Source organism: Carettochelys insculpta, chromosome 14 (genome assembly GCF_033958435.1).
Source record: "Carettochelys insculpta isolate YL-2023 chromosome 14, ASM3395843v1, whole genome shotgun sequence".
In the NCBI taxonomy this organism is placed as follows: Eukaryota; Metazoa; Chordata; order Testudines; family Carettochelyidae; genus Carettochelys; species Carettochelys insculpta.
The window spans coordinates 7,127,340-7,146,137 of record NC_134150.1 but is presented as its reverse complement, the minus strand read 5'-3'; the positions used below and the strand labels follow the sequence as shown (position 1 = coordinate 7,146,137).

At 47.1% G+C, this 18,798-nt stretch overlaps 1 protein-coding gene across 1 annotated transcript in view; it reads left to right on the top strand.

Annotated features, from left to right (window-relative positions):
- Positions 1–280: 280 nt before the first annotated feature.
- The window catches only part of NECAB2 (N-terminal EF-hand calcium binding protein 2), a 366,794-nt gene continuing 348,276 nt past the window's right edge, over positions 281–18,798 (top strand). Inside the window, exon 1 of the mRNA XM_075008621.1 lies at positions 281–516. Coding sequence (XP_074864722.1) covers positions 304–516 — 213 coding nt within the window. The 5' untranslated portion in view covers positions 281–303. The remainder of the gene's footprint in view (positions 517–18,798) is intronic.

Sequence of the window (18,798 nt, the reverse complement as noted above, 5' to 3'; positions counted from 1 at the left end):
TGTGGGAGCCTCCAGGCCAGGTCCCAGAGCCTTCCATGCACGCGGTCCCCGGGGCCCGCGGGTTCCTGCCCTGGCTGTGGAAGCGGAACGGGGTCACTCCATGGGCGCGGGGAGCCCGGACTCCTGGGTTCCGACGGAGGCGCGGGGGGGGAGGCTGCAGCGTTCCAAACTCCCTCCCGGGGGGCCCGGCCCCGCCCCCGGCTGCTCCCCGCGGCGAGCGCGGCCGGGCTGGCCGGGCGGCGCGGGCGGGAGGGAGCGCGGGAGGGAGGGACCCCCGGCTCCAGCATGACGGCGGTGTGAAGGATGTGCGAGCAGGCAGCGCGCTACTGCCGGGAGAGCGTCCACAAGCTGCTCCGCAAGCCGCAGCCGCCGCTCCGCGGGCTGGACGGGCTGCTCCGCTGGCTGGTCACCAAGATGAGCGACAAGAGCCTCCTGGCGGAGCGGGAGGGGCCGGCGGCCGGTGGCCGGGAGCTCTTCGCCCCGGAGCAGAGGAAGGGCACCTCGGTCATCCTGGATGTGAGTGCGGGGAGCCCGGACTCCTGGGTCCCGGCGCGTCCGGACTGGGGCGGGGGCTCGCCCCGCGGCAGAGCCGCACCAGGGGGGCGCCGCGAGGAGTCCCCCACGTATAGTCCCGCTTCCATGCTGGCCCCCCGACGCCCCCAGCCAGCCGTGCGGGGAGCCCGGGGGTGCGGGCTGTGACCCAGCAGCTGGGGGCGGCCTGGCCATGCATCTCACCGGGGTGGGTCCAGCTCGGCCGAGGGGGCCCCGTGCCCGCAGCCTGCCGCCCCCGGGGCTCAGGGACGCGGCCGGTCGGGGCGCAGCGCGCTCGGGGCGGGGCTGGGGCAGTGGGCCCCGAGGGAGCACGGCGCCTTCCCCGCCCTGGCCGGCTCGCGGCGGAGCTGCGGCGTCGCCCTCCCCCAGAGGGAGCCACGGGAACTCCCCTGCGCCCGGCCGGCCCCGGCTCCTGGCTCCTCTGCGGTGTCCCCGGCTGGTGCCCGGGGTGGGTCAGGAGCGCGGGGAGCCAGGGGGAAGCTATGGACCCCCCCCCTCCCGCCGTTAGGTGACTCCCTTGAGGCTCTGACGCTTGAGCTCAGATCAGCTGTTACCTGCTCGGAAGTTAGGGACCAGGTTTCCCCTTCCCAGCCCGCTCCGAGCCAGGCAGGTCTCCCCGGGCGCTTGGCTGGGGCTCAGTCCCGAGAAAGCAAACGGCCCTGCCGCAACAGTGACCCGCAGGCAGCCGCGGGAGCGGTCTGTGTCTTCCCACCCAACAGCGAGCGGGCCTGTAGCGCCTCGGAGACTAGCCTGTGAGTTGGTAGTAAGGGGCTTTTGTGGGAAAGAGCCGCTTCTTCCTAAGCCTGGTTTGCACGTCGATTTCTAGGTGTAATTCAATTCCACTTCAATTGCGGGGAATGGGATATCTCTTACTCTGTATCATCTACAAGTAAATGGTAGGTGTTTTGTGATGATTGACCCATGGCAATCTGTTCACCCAGCATGTCTTTATTTAAAACAACAACAACACAGTACATAGTACATAGTGTTATTTCTGGCACATTTCCTAAGGTTCTCTATGGATATACATATGTCCAGGGGATTCAAAAACCTCATCTAGATACTTGTCTAGTTTTACAACAGGCTACAAAACAAACACAATGTAAAGTCAGTGTAGTAAAATAAAATTTGATACAATGACTGGTTTATACTGCTTCGTATACTATACATTGAAATGTATGTTCCAATTAATTTGTTATGTATAGTACAAATGATAAATACTGAGAAGTTGCTTGATAGTGGGCTGTGACACTTTCTGTATGTTTGTCTGATTTTGTAAGCAAGTAATTTTGAGTGAGATGAAACTTGGGGTACACAAGACAAATGAGACTCCTGACAGGGGTACAGTAGTCTGGAAAGGCTGAGTGCCACTGCAATAAAGAGGATATTTTTGAATGTTAAGCCTCAGTGAGTTTGATCATTTGACACTTAAGGTAAATTAAACATTAGAAATTTCAATCTACATGATATCTATATTTGAGGCACTTAATTGTGAAAGAAAAGTGTAGGGTATATTAATGCAATCAAACCTTTGTCTATTGTAAGAGATGCATGATAAAATTAACAAAAAATAGGGAATTTGTCACAGAATGAAAAACAACTATTTATGAATTGGTCTCCCAAGATTCACACATGTGAATTTCAACCAGAGATAACATGTAGCATCATAACTAAATGAATAATTGTATGGGGAGGGGAGGTGCTGTTTAGCCAGCCTGTACCAAGCATGAGAGAATGTGTGTGTGTGTATGAATCCTGATGAATACATGAATGCTGGATAGCTTTGTAAAATGAATGTGATTAAAAAGAACACCTTTTACTGTGCTCTTCTCTTGAGCGGCTAGGACATGTTGCCATTATGTGTGTTATACTTATTAAATATAATTAGGTTTTGGCAAATTTTCTTCTCTGCTCTTCTTATGATTACAATGGTCTCAGTTTTTAATCACAGAATTCTAGTATGAAAAAACTTAGGTAACTGAACAATCATTACATCGGATGCTTATCCATAATCTTATTTCATGCCAGATAATTAACTTGCACCGGTGCAAATCAACTTCACAACTTTTTTTGATAGCATCTTCACCAAAAATACAGAACCCTCTGAAAAGTAGTGGAAAGAATCCCTAAGTACAGGTATATATAAGGACAGGTGGCACGGAACTGTTTTTCGTGCACGCAAGAATGGTTTGTAGCATTTGTGTCCGTGCTATTTGGGAATGTGTGTTTAATACTTTATAATATTTACAGTTAGCAGTTTTAGTAAATTCTTTGCCTTTAGATGGAATTAAAAGAGAACAGAGTGGGGTGGTAGCACAGACAGCTCCTGAAGAAAATAGAGTGCAAAGTGTTATAATTATATACTTGCTCTGGCAGTGGCATCTAATAATTAAAATCATAAACATCAGTTTTGCTGTCTTCCATCTTTAAAAAATAAAATAAGAACAACAACAACAGGGAAAAAAGGTAGTGATAATAGCAAGTTAGCTACTGGTGGCAATGGCTGCAGTCTGTTAACATCCCTACATCAAAACCAGCAATACCTTAATAGATCTTTTTGAATTATATCAGAATCTACAGTAGGCATTGGTAAATGGTAGAGACAGCAAAACTCAGTTCATTTGTGTTCTAAGCCCAATTCTGCGCTCAAACTGAAAAAGATGATGTGTTTATGAATTACCGAGTGTGTCCAATTGATCTTCTTCTCATTGTCTCTGGCCCAAGTAATATAATAGAATCTTGCTCCTCATCTAAACATTTTAGTGCGAAGAGACATGCAGCTGTTTGATTGATGCACAAAACTTATATAACTAATGTGGTGTGGTTCTGATTTATTTTTTTGCTCCACCTAGTGAAGGTTTAACGGAAGATGGTTCCTTTGTTGCCAGTACTTTCCCCATAACCTCATTTTTGTGTAAACAACAATATTTTGGCCTGACCAGGTGCCTGATAGGTGGAAAATATCATCATTTAAATTAACCTTAAGCTCCATTCAGCATGCTAGAATTTTTTTGAAAAGGAGAGATTTGATATCACAAAATGTGAAGTATAAACTTGGAAAATTATCTAGCCACAGAAAAACAAAACAAATGATAACACACACCACCTTCATTTGTATCGGCACCATTCCTTTGCTTTCCAGCTAGATCATTAGAGAAATTTTTTTTCATCATCTCTTGTGAAGTACAATTGGGTGAATGCTGCAAAATAAGTTCAGATTCTTGGTTATTTATAACTACAGCAAATGGGTCAACTGAGATTGTGACCCCACTCTCATGGTTTCTGTCTCTGGTAAGACAGTTCACAATCCACGGAGCTTATGAAATTGACAAGATAGACAAAGCATGGGGAAAAAAAAAGTATTATTGTCCTTTTGCCGATCTGAAACTTATGGCACAATGAGAAACCTGCTCAAAAAGTCAGTAACAGAGCTGGAAATGAAATGTAGGGCTCCACAGCCCCTTTTCAATTACCTAAGCAACAGAGCATCCTGCCTCTCAACCGTTCACGTCCTTTCCTGAATTTGACTCTCATGAATGTTAGGTAAAAGTAAATTTAGGATCACGTGCTCAGATTATCATGGAAGAAACTTATTCGCTTTCTTGGAGCATTAGCACCAAAAATCTGAATGTGTTTCCTTAGTCTAAGCAGGACTAAAATAGACCATATGACTTATTTAACTAAGCAACATATTTTGAATTCTGGAGAGAGAGCTTTAGAATCAGTGATCTGTGAAAAAAATTAATCAAATATATTTGAATATTCAAGCAAATCACAACTGCTCACAGACAGCTCAACAATCAGAGGAAGATTAAATTTGTTTAAATTGTTGGTTATGAATTAGTCACTCAACTCAAATGCCTGTTCTGAAACTTACAAAATATTCCTGTTACTTATTTCCATTCTCTTTATTCTTTCTCTTGCTCCAGATTTCCTTTGACTCATGCCTGATACCTTTTCATCAAGTTCAGAACAACTACGTAGGCATTTAAGAAATAGGTACCATACAGACCTCACGATCAATAATGCATATGAAAAAAAAAAATCTTCCCCATAGAATGTTGTTGGAATGTAGCTTTTTTGCATGACTATTAGAGTGAATCTACATATGTAACTTTTCACTGTACGCATTTTCTGGACAATGGCTTAAGAAGAGCCCCTGCATAAAGCACGACAGACTATATAATGCCATTTTGGAAACTGATCTAACTTGTTGGGCTTAGTGGAAGGTCCCCATGTTACCTCCTTGTTAATTTATTATTACTCATGGTCTCTTTTTGCTATGCCAAAGTGATGGGAGTCCTGTAAAGACAAGGGTGATGATAGGGAAGGAGAGAGTTAAGAATTGTCTGTTAATTATCAGTGATCCCTTGATGTGATTGTTGAAAAACATCGATGGCTTATGAGGAAAGTGCCATATGCTTATCCACACCAAAAAGTGGTTGTCTTGTTGGACCTTGGAGGACAAGAAAGGATAAAATGGAGGAGGTAGACTCTAAAAAGCTCCATCAGGAACTTGACAAACATGGTATAGGGATAGATACTCTTTGGCGCTAAAGCTTTCTTGTTTCTCACCAGTCTGCAAACAGGCTCATGTATCTTCTTTTGGGTAAGTAAAATAGACAATATTTAAAGGTGCAGTTTAAGATTCCAGCAATCCTGGCTGTGATGATGTAATTGGGGTTGATCCTGCTGTAGGCAGGGGGCTGGACTAGATGACCTCCTGAGGTCCCTTCCAGTCCTAGAATTCTGTGATTCTGCAATTGAAATATGACACACATAATTGCAGACTAACTTTTCTGAACCCTGTTAATAAATTAATGGAGAAATAAACACTATGCACATCCCAGTGTAACTGGTGTTTTAAAATAGTGGTTGCTGAGTACCAGGAAAGAGCAATGGTAGCGTATTCTGTGCTGATTTATTGTACCAGTGTGCATGGAAAGCATCATTCAACAGTTAAAGCTAATTTGCTGCCATCTTAGCAACATTAGCTCAATGTGCTCAGCCCAGACTGAAGTCTATCTGCTACATATTTTACAGTCTGTCCGTCTGACAGTGCTGTGTTTGTTCAGGCTCTCCTCGTAAACCATAAAAGCTACGACCACAAAATTTGGTATGCAGCTTCCTCTCGCATTAACTTAAGCCAAGGTGAGGATTTGGTTGTGCCTGGAAAGTGGGAAATGCCTGAAATCCCAGGATTTCCCAGAGCGTGAAAAGGGAGGGGCACTGAGAGGCGGGATGACATACTTCACTCATCACTGGGGGTCAGCAAGCACAGGGAAAAGCAATAGTGCAGAGTGACCACTGGGGTGTGGGGGCTGCAGCAGGAAACAGTGGCCATGTGGAGACTGGGCTCTTGTCCCTGCCTGCCTCTGGCTGGGTAAGCACCCTCCCATGCTCCCCTGCAAACCTCCACCACAATTAGTACCCCTTGCAACATATTGGGGCCAGGAAACTCGGCCCTACCTTGCCCCCCGCACTGGCTCATGCTCGGGTTCACACTGAGGCTGGGGAAAGCACAGCTGCAGCCAGGCCCTGGCCTCCTCACCCCGCCAGAGGTCAGGCTGCAGCTGAGCCCAGCACCACAGCCCTGGCCCAGACCCCACAATCCCTCCACATCTCCTGGAGCTGGAACAAGGGTGCCTCCTCCGGCTCACCTGGGGTTGGTCCCTCACAAGGACAGGCAGGGGGACTTGGAGCTACAGCCCAAACTAACCCCACTTGAAGACAGGCATTAAGGGCCAGAAGCCACGGCCTGACCTGGTCCCACAAACCCAGGGACAGGGGTTGGGGACTGGGAGCTGCAGCCCAAACTGGCCCCCCACCCTTCTAGAACAGGTGGGGGGTGGAAGGCGTGGCCCAACCCAATCCCAAAACCTGTGGACAGGCAGGGTCGGGAACAGAAAAAAAAAATCCTTCTGTTAAAGACCCAGGCAATGCCGCCTACATTTGCTAGGATCTGTGTAAGATAAGTAGTAGGCATCCTTCAGTCTACGTAGACTATGAATCGCGCCCATTATAGTTTCAATTTAGGACTTCATTTACAGTGTCTACTGTGACTATGAAGACCCACACGAGAGTGACAGTCCTTGCTGCATCTCTTGCAGATGTGGTGGGTGTCTGGCAAGTCCTTAGTGTGCTTTCTGTGCGCTCGCTTCTCCTCTGCTAGCTGTCTGATCCTCATCTCGCCCTTCTGAAGGCCCTTGTGTAACCCCTGCCTCCATCTGCTGCGGTCGTCTGCTAGTTCCTCCCGGTTGTCCAGCTCGATGTCTGCCTCTCTGAGGTCTCTCTTGCAGACATCTTTGTAGCACAACTGGGGGCGTCCGGGAGGTCTTTTGCCAGAGGCTAGCTCACCATACAGGATGTCTTTTGGAATCCTTCCATCATTCATCCTGTGGATGTGCCCAAGCCAGCAGAGCTGACGCTGCCTGAGGAGGGTGTGCATGGTTGGGATTCCAGCTTGCTCGAGGACGGCGGTGGTGGTCACTCTGTCCTTCCATGATATTCCAAGGATGCGCCTGAGGCAGCGCAAGTGGAAGACGTTCAGCCTCTTTTCCTGGCGGGCATACAGGGTCCAAGTCTCGCTGCCATAAAGGAGGGTGCTGAGGATGCGGGCTCTGTAGACTTGCATTTTGGTGTGAGTGTACAGCTTGTTGTTATTCCACACTCTCTTGCTGAGTCTGGACAGAGTTGTGGCCACTTTTCCGATCCTCCTATTTAGCTCAGTGTCCAATGACAGGGTGTCAGCGATGGTGGACCCGAGGTAAACGAACTCGTGGACGACCTCAAACATATAGTTGTCAATGCTGATTGATGGGGATTCAGCAACATCCTGAATGAGTACGTTTGTCTTCTTTAGGCTGATGGTAAGCCCAAAGTCCTTGCACGCTTTGGAGAATTGATCCAGCAGTTTGTGAAGCTGGTCTTATGTGTGAGACACTACAGCAGCATTGTCTGCGAACAGCATGTCTCTGATGAGGACTTCCCGCACCTTAGACTTAGCTTTCAGCCTTGCAAGATCAAACAGTTTCCCATCAGATCTTGTGTGCAGCAAGATGCCCTCTGTTGAAGATCCAAAGGCATGCTTCAGGAGGAGTGCGAAGAAGATCCTGAACAATGTTGGAGCAAGCACGCATCCTTGTTTGACGCCGCTCCTGATTCTGAAAGCATCCGATAAAGCGCCGTCATATTGGTTGGTTCCTCTCATGTCTTCGTGGAACGACTGGATCATCTTGAGTAACCGTGGAGGACAGCCTATCTTGTGGAGCAGTTTGAACAGACCATCCCTGCTAACCAAGTTGAAGGCCTTGGTCAGGTCGATGAAGGCTATGTAGAGTGGCTTCCTCTGCTCCCTGCACTTCTCCTGCAGCTGCCTTAGATAGAAGACCATGTCAACGGTAGACCTCTGTGCGCGGAATCCGCACTGCGATTCGGGGTACACCCTCTCAGCAATCTTCTGGAGTCTGCCGAGGATGACATGAGTGAACAGTTTACCAGTGACTCTTAGGAGGGAGATTCCACGATAGTTGTTGCAGTCGCTTCTGTCTCCTTTGTTCTTATACAAGGTTACAATGTTAGCGTCGTGCATATCCTGTGGAACCGCACCCTCTTTCCAGCACAGGCACAGTAGCTCATGTAGGGGTTCCAGGAGTGTGTCCGCGGCACACTTGATTACCTCCAGTGGTATACCATCCTGGCCAGGGGCCTTTCCTGCTGCAATGCTGTCGATGGCTCTCTTCAGTTCATCCACAGTCGGTTCTTGATCCAGTTCGTCCATTACTGGTAGGAGCTCGACGGCATCGAGGGCTGCGTCAACCACAATGTTCTCGCATGAGTACAGCTCGGAGTAGTGCTCAACCCAGCGCTCCATCTGTTTGGCTTTGTCAGTGATGACTTCACCAGATTTGGATTTCAGAGGTGCCATCTTGTTCTGGGTGGGTCCTAATGCCTTCTTGATGCTCTCGTACATTCCCCTGAGGTTACCAAAGTCAGCACAGGTCTGGATACTGCTGCATAGCTGGAGCCAGTGGTTGTTAGCACAGCACCTGGCTGTCTGCTGTATTGTTCTTCTGGCATCTCTAAGTGCTTGCTGGGTACTCTGGCTCGGTGAGCGTTTGTTCTCCAGGAGTGCAGCGAGCTTCTTTTTAATGACTGGAATCATCTCATGTGAGTTAGCTTCCAAGCAGTCGTTCGTGTTTCTAGCTTTTCTTCTGTAGGGAATGTGGCAGAAGGAATGCAGTGCTGCTGAAGGCTGGGAGGAATGAGTCTTCCAGAGGTCATCTGCATGAGAATGCAAAAGGTGTGCATGTGTGATACCTTTTCAGGCAAAGCCTAATGGGTAGCAAGTAAGCCATAAGATTTGGTCTATTGTAAACACGTAGTTGTAAAATCACAATTTAAGCTGACACTTAATGCGGGAGTTGTGAGATCTCACCAATGCTCTGGGTTGTTGTGCGGGACAGTGCAGTTGCCTTAGCTGTTTAAGACATTGATTACACAGGGCTTCCTGGTTTAAAACATTGTGAGACAGAAGGGGAGGGGTACTGGTTGAGCCAGCTTGCTGAGTGCCTTGGCCCTGTGTATGCCTTGGCTATATAGCTATAAGCCTGGCTTGACTAATCCTCCCCATCTGTTGAAAGATAGAGCTGGATACTTGGGTGTTTGTGAAACCCCACACTAGGGCTATGTCTACACGTGCAGCCAACATCGAAATAGTTTATTTTGATGTTGCGACATCGAAATAGTCTATTTCGATGAATAATGTCTACACGTCCTCCAGGGCCAGCAACGTCGATGTTCAACTTCGACGTTGCTCAGCCCAACATCGAAATAGGTGCAGCGAGGGAACGTCTACACGTCAAAGTAGCACACATCGAAATAGGGATGCCAGGCACAGCTGCAGACAGGGTCACAGGGCGGACTCAACAGCCAGCCGCTCCCTTAAAGGGCCCCTCCCAGACACAGTTGCACTAAACAACACAAGATACACAGAGCTGACAACTGGTTGCAGACCCTGTGCCTGCAGCATAGATCCCTAGCTGCCGCAGAAGCAGCCAGAAGCCCTGGGCTAAGGGCTGCTGCCCACGGTGACCATAGAGCCCCGCAGGGGCTGGAGAGAGAGCATCTCTCAACCCCCCAGCTGATGGCCGCCATGGAGGACCCAGCAATTTCGACGTTGCGGGATGCAGATCGTCTACACGGTCCCTACTTCGACGTTGAACGTTGAAGTAGGGCGCTATTCCTATCTCCTCATGAGGTTAGCGACTTCGACGTCTCGCCGCCTAACGTCGAAGTTAACTTTGAAATAGCACCCGACGCGTGTAGACGCGACGGGCGCTATTTCGAAGTTCGTGCCGCTACTTCGAAGTAGCATGCACGTGTAGACGCAGCTTAGAGGTACCAAAAGCTGAAATCACAGAGTGGCGGCTGAGGCCACACAGAGCTGAAATCACGGGGTTCTGCTTTAGGGCAGTCCCAAGGAGTGGGGTTAGGACTGGCAGACAACAGCAGGACCAGCGGGTAGCTGGTAGGAGGGGTGGCAGCGGTAGATGATGGTGGGTGGCTGGTAGGAGCAGCGGTGGACGATGGTGACTGGCAGATGGCTGGTGACAGCAAGGGGAGGCTACAGACAAGTGGATAGCTAGTATTGCCCTGGTGATGTATCTGTGGGCTTTGAGTTTGAGATTGCACCGCAGAGGGTACACCCTGTAACTGTGTGTGGAAAAGGGCCAAGAGCCCCAGCAAGAGACTGGGTTCTACTGCATATGGGGATGGTATCTGGGTAAAAGGGGTTTTGTCTCTTCTGTGCTGAGATATACTGCATCTATCGCTGTAACCTTGGGGTAGGTTACAGTCATTAAACAAGCCATTTCTATCTCAGACTCTGTGCTTGCGAGCGGGGGGGGGAGAACCGCCTTACAGGCGCTCAGCACGGGGGTGAAATTGTCCCAGGCCACTGGGTGGGGGCTCGAGCCGGTTGGTTGTATCCTTGCTAGGAAAACCCCACAAGAGTTGAACCCGGCCCTTCTGGCAGGCATCTGGCGTTAACAGAAGGGTTACACTTCCAAACACTGACAAGGCCGTGTTGTAAACTGTATCCCTCAGATGTTGCCATTTGGATGTCACATCGGCGCCCCCGGGGCCACTGCGCAGATTTTCCTGGAGGGTCTTTCTGAACTTTTCAGCTTTCTCCGAGTTTGCCGTCTTTCTGGCGTCAATGCGGGGCCTTCCAGCAGGTTTAGAGCGGTACAGCTTCTTGGGTCTCAGCTTGAGCTTGGAGCAAACTAGCGAGCGATCTGTATCACAGTCAGCACTATGATAGCTGCAGGTCAGAAGGACATTTTTGAGGTTATTACGCCTAGTGATGACCACGTCTAGTTGATGCCAGTGCTTTGAGCGTGGGTGTCTCCACGACACTGTGCTGTGGCTTTGTTTGGAAGAATGTGTTTGTGATGCACAGATTGTGATACGTGCACAGTTCAAGGAGATGCTGTCCATTGTCATTCATTCTTCCCACACCGAAGTGTCCTAAGCAGGAAGGCCATGAGGCCCAATCAGCTCCAACTCTTGCATTGAAGTCACCCAAGATGTACAGTTGTTCACGAGCAGGTATTTGTGCTACAGCAGCACTAAGCATGTCATAGAACTTGTCTTTTACTTCTGGTGTGGCGTACAGGGTTGGAGCATAAGCGCTGATCAGGTGGACGGGACCGGCGCAAGTTTGAAGCGTGATCCGAAGAAGTCTTTCTGATCTGCCCATGACTAATTCCACCATTTGTAGAAGGGTGTTTCTGACAGCAAAGCCAACACCATGCTCTCTGGGTTCTTCTTGGGCTTTACCCTGCCAGAAAAAGGTGTAGTCCTTGCATGACATTAATGCATTCCCTCATCTTGAAACTAGACCACATAGAGTTGCACCTGTTCATACTCTGGTGTATAATAGCAGCCTGCAACATACCTGGCATTATTATACAAAATTAATGTGCCATATTTACAGTCCATAATACTAGTGGTCTCTGAGCAGGCTTATTGAGAGCTCCCTTCTTAACAAACACAGACTTGCACACAGCTTTTCTTTCCTATGGATCAATTATTTATTAAAATTGCCTTTTTGATTCCCAGATGTGGCAGTAACTAAGATTACACTGTAGCATTCTTACTGGCTACCAATAGTTAATCCAGTACTGCCAACCTAAGCATTCAAAAATCATGAATCTGGCCCACCAGATTAATGGGATTTCCTTCCTTCCTTCACACATGCATGTATGCACTGTCAAACTTACATGGCAAGAAATACTGGGGATGAGAAGAGCAGACTTATTTAGGGAGAACCATTTAGCTGGTGAGAATGCAGATCCCTATTTATAGACCATTGTTATCAATTGCTTCCTGCTGCCCTGTTCGTTTGTTTTTTATTATGAAAAATACAACAGTGGTGGCTGAAATTAACACTGAAACAAAGCTAGTGTTGAACAAATCCTGTTAAGAGCATAGTTTAATTCATAGATAAAACCATAACAAAAGGTGGTAATCAACATTAAACTAGAGGCAGGTGAGTCTCATGTGGTTTAAGTACATGGGGTCAGATTTCTGTAAGAGGCCATTTCCTACCTGGCAACCCATTAAGTGCCTGTTTTTCAAACATGCTCAGCTAGGTTTCACCGAAGCTCAGCTTCCACTATGCCGTGACCCTTGAAAACATGAGGTGTATTGATTTGTGAAACACTTTTCTCTCCATTCTCTAACCCAGGGGTCTGCAACCTGCAGCTCCGGAGCCATGTGCGGCTCTCTAAAGATTTCTTTATGGCTCCCAGTACTATAATTGCAAAGTAAAACGAAAAAAGAACCCTCCTGATTATTTTTGATAAATGATGAATGTCTAAAAAGCCCAAAAATGAACAGCTCATATCTAAATAGCAAACAGTATGTGATCTCGAGACGTTGCATAATTTCCCCTTGAATATGTGCTTGAATATGTGCATTGTGGATATGATACTGTATCTGTGTTTTGATCATGGGATAATAAAGTCTTGATTTTGAAGAAGAAAAGGAAGCTTGTGACATTCCTGCTGTGAAGGGCAACACACATTTTAAGAAAGAAAACTGAAATTAAATGTAACATAAAATTGGCATCATTAAAGTGGATTAGGGAGTAAAATTTAGGAGGATAGTAGTACAACACACACATGTGAAGCGTGAGGAAATAGAATATGTAAAAAGTTTGTGAACGTCCTGCAGTAAACATGTATTGCATTCCCAATCATTGTGTGTGTGCTATTCTTAAAATAGGGGTTACAAAAAGTATGGCTTCATGTTATTTATTAAGGTTCATCTCGTATCCATGTGCATTGAGGCTCTTGAATTACTGATTTTTTTAACCAATATTCTTAAAAAATGGTTTTTCTTGTTATTTTGGTTGTTGACCCTGCTCTCGTCCTTCTGATAAGAGATTGCTGTTCTTCAGTCTTCTTCCATATTGCCCAGCTCTTTAATAATCTGTTCTGTGGCCAAACTCTACCCTAAATTACACCTTCACAGCTCCCTTTATTGACTTAAATGAGGCTGCATAGATGTAACACTGGGAAGAATTTGGCTTGTCTCTAGCAGCAATTTCACAAACGCAGAACAGGGAATCAGTTTTCTCTCTCCCTTAGGCTATGTGTACACTTACCTGGAAGGTCAGTGGCTGCTACCTGGGTTTTGATATACCAATTGCATACGAAAAATTGACTTTGCAGCCATCAACTTCCACAGCTGTTTTCATGGCAGAAGGTTGACGGGAGTGTTCCTCCCATCGACCTTCCTTAATCCTTGAGGCTTTTGAGGAGTTCCAGGGTCAAAGTTGACCCCAGAATGCACCATTTCACATGAAACAGCACCCTGGAAGATCAAACCTCCCTGGTGTTACACTTGCCATAATCAACAAGAAGTCCTGTAGCATGTTATAGACTAATAGATATTTTGGAGCATAAGCTTTCATGGGCAAAGACCCACTTCATCAGATGCATGAGTGGGAGTGGAAGCTTCAGAGGAGGATTTAAAGAGGATTTATCCTCACACCGTTCCTCTAAGCATTTCACCTTATCCATTCTGACTACTTTCCTTACCTCATTGCATTTCACTCTATATTGTTGTTCTGCCCTCTTGGAAACATCCCTTCTGATCGTCAACACTCTCTTCTCTTGGACCAGCTTCAGTGTCTCCTGCATAATCCACTTCTTATTGATTTTCTCTTCTTCCGGAACCATCTGCTCAATTGCCTCTTCTATTGCCACGGCTAGCCCTTTAACTCTCTTATCTAGGTCTTTCTCTGCACTCATATCTCCTCCAGTGTCTTTGTTAAGTCTTCATAGAATAGCTCAATCTTTTCCGCCATGCTGTCTGACGTGGGTGCATATACCTGACTGACCAAGGTGTTGAATGGTTTCACTTTGAATCTCACTACCATCGTTCTTGCACTCCTCAGTTTGTATCCTAATAATGCTCCTCTAGCTCTTTTGCTGAGAAGCAGCCCCACCCCTACCTCATGCTTCGTTTCGTTCCCTGGCCAAATGACTTCACAATGGCACATCTCTCCCAGTGCCGTCCAATGCATCTCTGCTAATCCAAGTATATCGCATCAGCATCTCCCCATCTCCTTTTGAAACAGCTCTATCTTTGCATTTGCCCACAGTGTTCAGACATTCCACATTCTGATTGATTGTGTATGCATTAGTTGTAATTTTCTTTTACTAGCCAGCTTATCAATCCAACCCCAATCGCTCGATTGGTATTGTGGACCTTGTTTATCTGCACTGGCATCATTTATCAGTTAGTCGTACTGGCATCAGATTTCATTTGTTTTGTTGTTTTACGATCAGCGCATCAACAGTCATCTGACCAACCCTCCTCCTTTATGGTGGAGTTATCTACATTGTAATTGGCATTAATTAATTCTTAATGGGCAGTCTCCTTAAAACGTTTGCCATGCATTCCTCCCTGCTGCATCTGAGTGAAGCCTGCAGGCTCCTCTGCTCTCTCTGTGTTCCTGCTGGTGTCCACTGACCAGAGCTGCTTGGCTATAAGTTATGCCAGTTATTTAAGTGTTCCAGTTGATCAAATAGTGGTTTAACAAGAATCATAGAATCCTAGGGCCGGAAGGGACCTCAGGAGGTCATTGAGTTCAGCCCCCTGCCTAAAGCAGGACCAACCCTAACTGAATAATCCCAGCTGGGATCTTGTCAAGCCAGGACTTTGAACTGTTGATCTCAGGCCAGTTCCTGGTTTACATCTTCCCATATCACTGTTATCCAGCTTCCTGGTTGGCTTTCTTTGCAGAGGCCAAGAACTAAAGGGACACAGAGATCCCCTAAGGTCAGAGCAGAAGGAGGAGCTTGCACTGCTGTCTGTGTGGTGTTTGTTCTGTGCAATGATACAAGACCAAGAGGCCCTTCACTTGTACTAAAATATTAAAGCGCAAATAAAAGTGCCCCACAGAGCTATTGAGAAGGTTGACTCCTCTGTACTCGATCTGAAATTCACTAAGGCTTCCAGAGCAAGACCTAGCCATGTGTGGAAGAGCTCCCTTTGAAAATCAGCAGGAAGGGTGAAGTATAAATGATTCCTTTATCCAGCACATCACCAGCTTTGGTAAATGAGTGCCATCATATGCTCACATTTTACATCTGCAAGTGAGTGAAGCTTGGAGCTGAAGTAGAGAGGCTGTTGAACCATAGATATGTATGGGGAAGTTACATAAAACATACCCTTGTGGGGAAGTGGCCTCTTGAAACACTCTTGTCCAGCGGTGAAATTGCTGAAGACATAGGTTGCTTCCCTTCCACCCCTCTTTCCTATGAAAAAAGAAAGGGGAGGACAGCATCCTCCATAACCCACCTATCAGCCCCCTTTCTGGAGATGCTAGGTGCCCTGGTTTAGCTGTGCCATGTTAGTATCATATTTTTTCCTACCCATAGCACTTCCTCATCCTCATCCTGCAAGATGCACACAGAGTTCAGAGAGACTTACATGGTTAAGAAAACAACCAGATCTGGCTGCAGTGGGAGCAAGAAATTCTGTAAAGAACATGGTGTGTGGGAAGTACTTGTAACAGTATTAATACAGGAAAGCAAATGAGCATAAGAACTGCTTGGAGAAGCAAGCAATTGATTGAAGCAACTCGCGGGCAGCCCTTTGTGCTGGTGTGGCTTAATTGACGTTCTGAGGGTATTCCTAACAATGGGGCTCTATAGCAGCATGGCTGTCCCGGGCTGCCAGACGCCAGTAAGACTGCCCACAGGTAGACTGGAACTGGGGACCTTACTGCACAAGCCATTCCAGTCTGAGCCAAAGGGCAGCTGCTCCTCAGCTAGGGCTGTGGAGGAGATTCATTCTTCCTCTGTGTAAGGGGGCTAGGTGCCACCCTCCATGGGACAGTGACCCATGCCTGGATGTGTGGGCTACACCATCAACATCCAGAACTGCAACTTAGAGCAGCCCTGAGCCTGCCTTTGTTTGGCCCCAAATTACGGTGTGCCACCCCTGTTTTGAGCTCTCTTCTGGGTACAGCAATGTTTACATACATACGAAGATCCTGTCACCTACCTCTGATATGTAGCCTTGCAGCCTTAACATTTTACCTTTCTCTGAAGGATCTCTTAGCCTTGTGCATGAATTCCATGGTGAGTTACCAATTGACTAACAGTGAGTTCCTGGAGAAAACACTTTCCTCTCAAGAGAAGTGTCTAATTTATGCTCTGGGATTTTCTCTTAACCAGGTGAAACTTCAAGGGTAACAGGAGTTAAGCAGGGGATTAACAATGAAATGGGAACCTTGGTTTGCAACCCACAGTCTTGTGAAAAGTAGGATCTTCAGTAGGATAAGATCTGTAATGACTCAAGTTGGGGCTGCACAGGAGCTGGAAGCAAGTGCTGTAAGCCTCTGCTGGAGCTAGCACTCTACAAATAGCAGTATGGTTGGGGTGGCAGCTCAAGCTAGCAGCCTGCGTATATACCTAGGGAGTTCTGGGTGGGTGGCTAAACTGAAAAGCCGTCTGTGCTACCCTTAGTTACACCGCTATTTTTAGTGTGCTAGCTCTCCTTGAGCTCCTGGGTCTGCCTACTCCCACTGGGAAACATGCTCCCAGCTGCAGTATAGAGGTTTCCCGAGTAGTTTCATCTGAAAACAGCATTTGCAGAAGAACAGAGCCCCGTAATGCCAAAAGGCCAACACTTCAGTACGTGAAGGAAAGCAGGCAATGTGCTGAATCCCCTCCTCACTTTTTTCTGGGGGACTTGGTGATGTTGGCTGACCACGTCAACCCATGCTTAACTCCTGAGAGCTGCTGATGGTGACAGAGCCCAAACCGGCATGACTCCTGGGCCTAATTGTTTGTGTATGAATAATGGAAGAAGCATCATCCCTCCCGGCAACCATGAGGCTTGTATTTACTGCCAGTGACCAGGGTGCGGGAGCTTTTGGAAGATTTACTTTGAAACAGCTGATGCAAGAGCTGAAATATCTGTCAGCGATGATCTAGATGATGCTTGGTCCTGCTGTGAGTGCAGGGGACTGGATTCAATGACTTCCTTAGGTTCCTTCCATCCTAGTATTCTGGGAGAGTACCAGTCTCCGTGGATCACAGTGTCAGGACTCCTTCTATGAGAGAGCACCTGGGAAAGGCATTCTCAGTATCATGCGTGCAGAGAAAGTTAAGAATGCAGCCAACTTTTTATATAACCAAATGTTTTAATTTTCCCTTTTGCCCTCTTCCCTAGAGTGTCCCCCTGCAGTGGATTTTGTCACATCTTGCTTGTCCTTCTGTATTAGCGAAATGAAAACTGCTGTTGAATGATGGTTTTTTTTTTGTTTTTAATTTTAACCCACCAGCTCATCATGTTAACCTGCTGCAGGAATAATAAAACACCCTACAGAAAGTATAACAACTCTCTGACTTCAGAAAGCAATTGTGGGAAATGAGTGAAATTGCCAAGAGAATCACAATTAAGCAGCCTCCAGTGTTGCAGATTTTCATCCAAGAGTTTTGAGGGCAGGCCCACCAATGGGGGTGGAGGTGGGGCGGTAAGGGGCAGTTGCCCCAGAGGCAAGGAATTCAAAGGGGCCCAGGGCTCCAGCCACTGCCCAGAACTCCAGGCCCTTTACATCTCTGGCAGAGAAGTACTCTGTGTGCACCAAGTAGCACTAAGGGCTGGGGTGGTCCGCTGCACTCCGGGTGAAACTGACAGCCGGCTGTGCTCGGCCCTGCCCTGGGCCACTCCCCCTCCCAGGGGCCCACAGAGGCTGTTGGCTCTGCAGTTTGAGGGAATCTAGGCAGCACCGAGCATTTACATCATAAAACCTGTGGGTTTTTTTCAGGTTATTAGTTTTGCAGCTGTTTTAAATTGCTGAGGGGTGAAATTAGTGGTTTAGTTCATTTAAGAAAGCTGTCACCCCAATGCTATTGTTAAAATATGTGAATCTGCTGCTTAAAAGAACAACAAAAGCATTATTTAATTTCTGTTTCACCTGTGCTTTTTGCCGGTCTTTAAAGAAAAGGCTAATTTCGTGACCACTAAGCTTTTGTGTTTAGCTAATTGCTGAAATGGATTAGTGCCCTGTTAGTATTTTGCAAACAATTGGCTGCTCATGTTTATTGCCTCTGTAACTCCACTGAAGTCAGTGGATATGCACAAAGGATTGGCTTGCTGGACATTCTGAAAAACATACATGTCAATACATGTAGAAACCTGGATCGGAAGCATGCACTGGAAGTGATAAAGACAGTGTTTTTGGTTCAAGAATAATATGCTGTTTACTTCTAGAAAATTATAGGTGATCCTGACAATGAGAACATCAGAGGTAAGCAGATGGAAAGGACATTCCTAGTCATCTGAGTCCGTGCCTAAGTAGTGGAAGCTTGTGTTCTGTTCAGAGCTCCCAGTGGTCTTCAGTCAGTGGGGTGAAGCAAATGACAGTTGCGTGCCTGGTATTAAGGGCAGAATTTATCCATTAATATTTAATCTCCTCTAGCCTCTGTGACCTCCAATGCAGTTGCCTTGATGAAGTCGAAGTGATTGCACTGCTAAGTTTAAAACGGCACCAACAATGTTGCTAAAAAACCAGAGAGGTCACACTTTGTGGTAGATGCAGTTCTACATTGTGCTTTTTGCAGGAGCTGACCCCTAGGGAAAAGAGCCAAACTTTTCCATCCTCATAATAGTTCTGGTTGGGTGAGAAGTCAAAATGATGTGCTGACTGACTCCCAG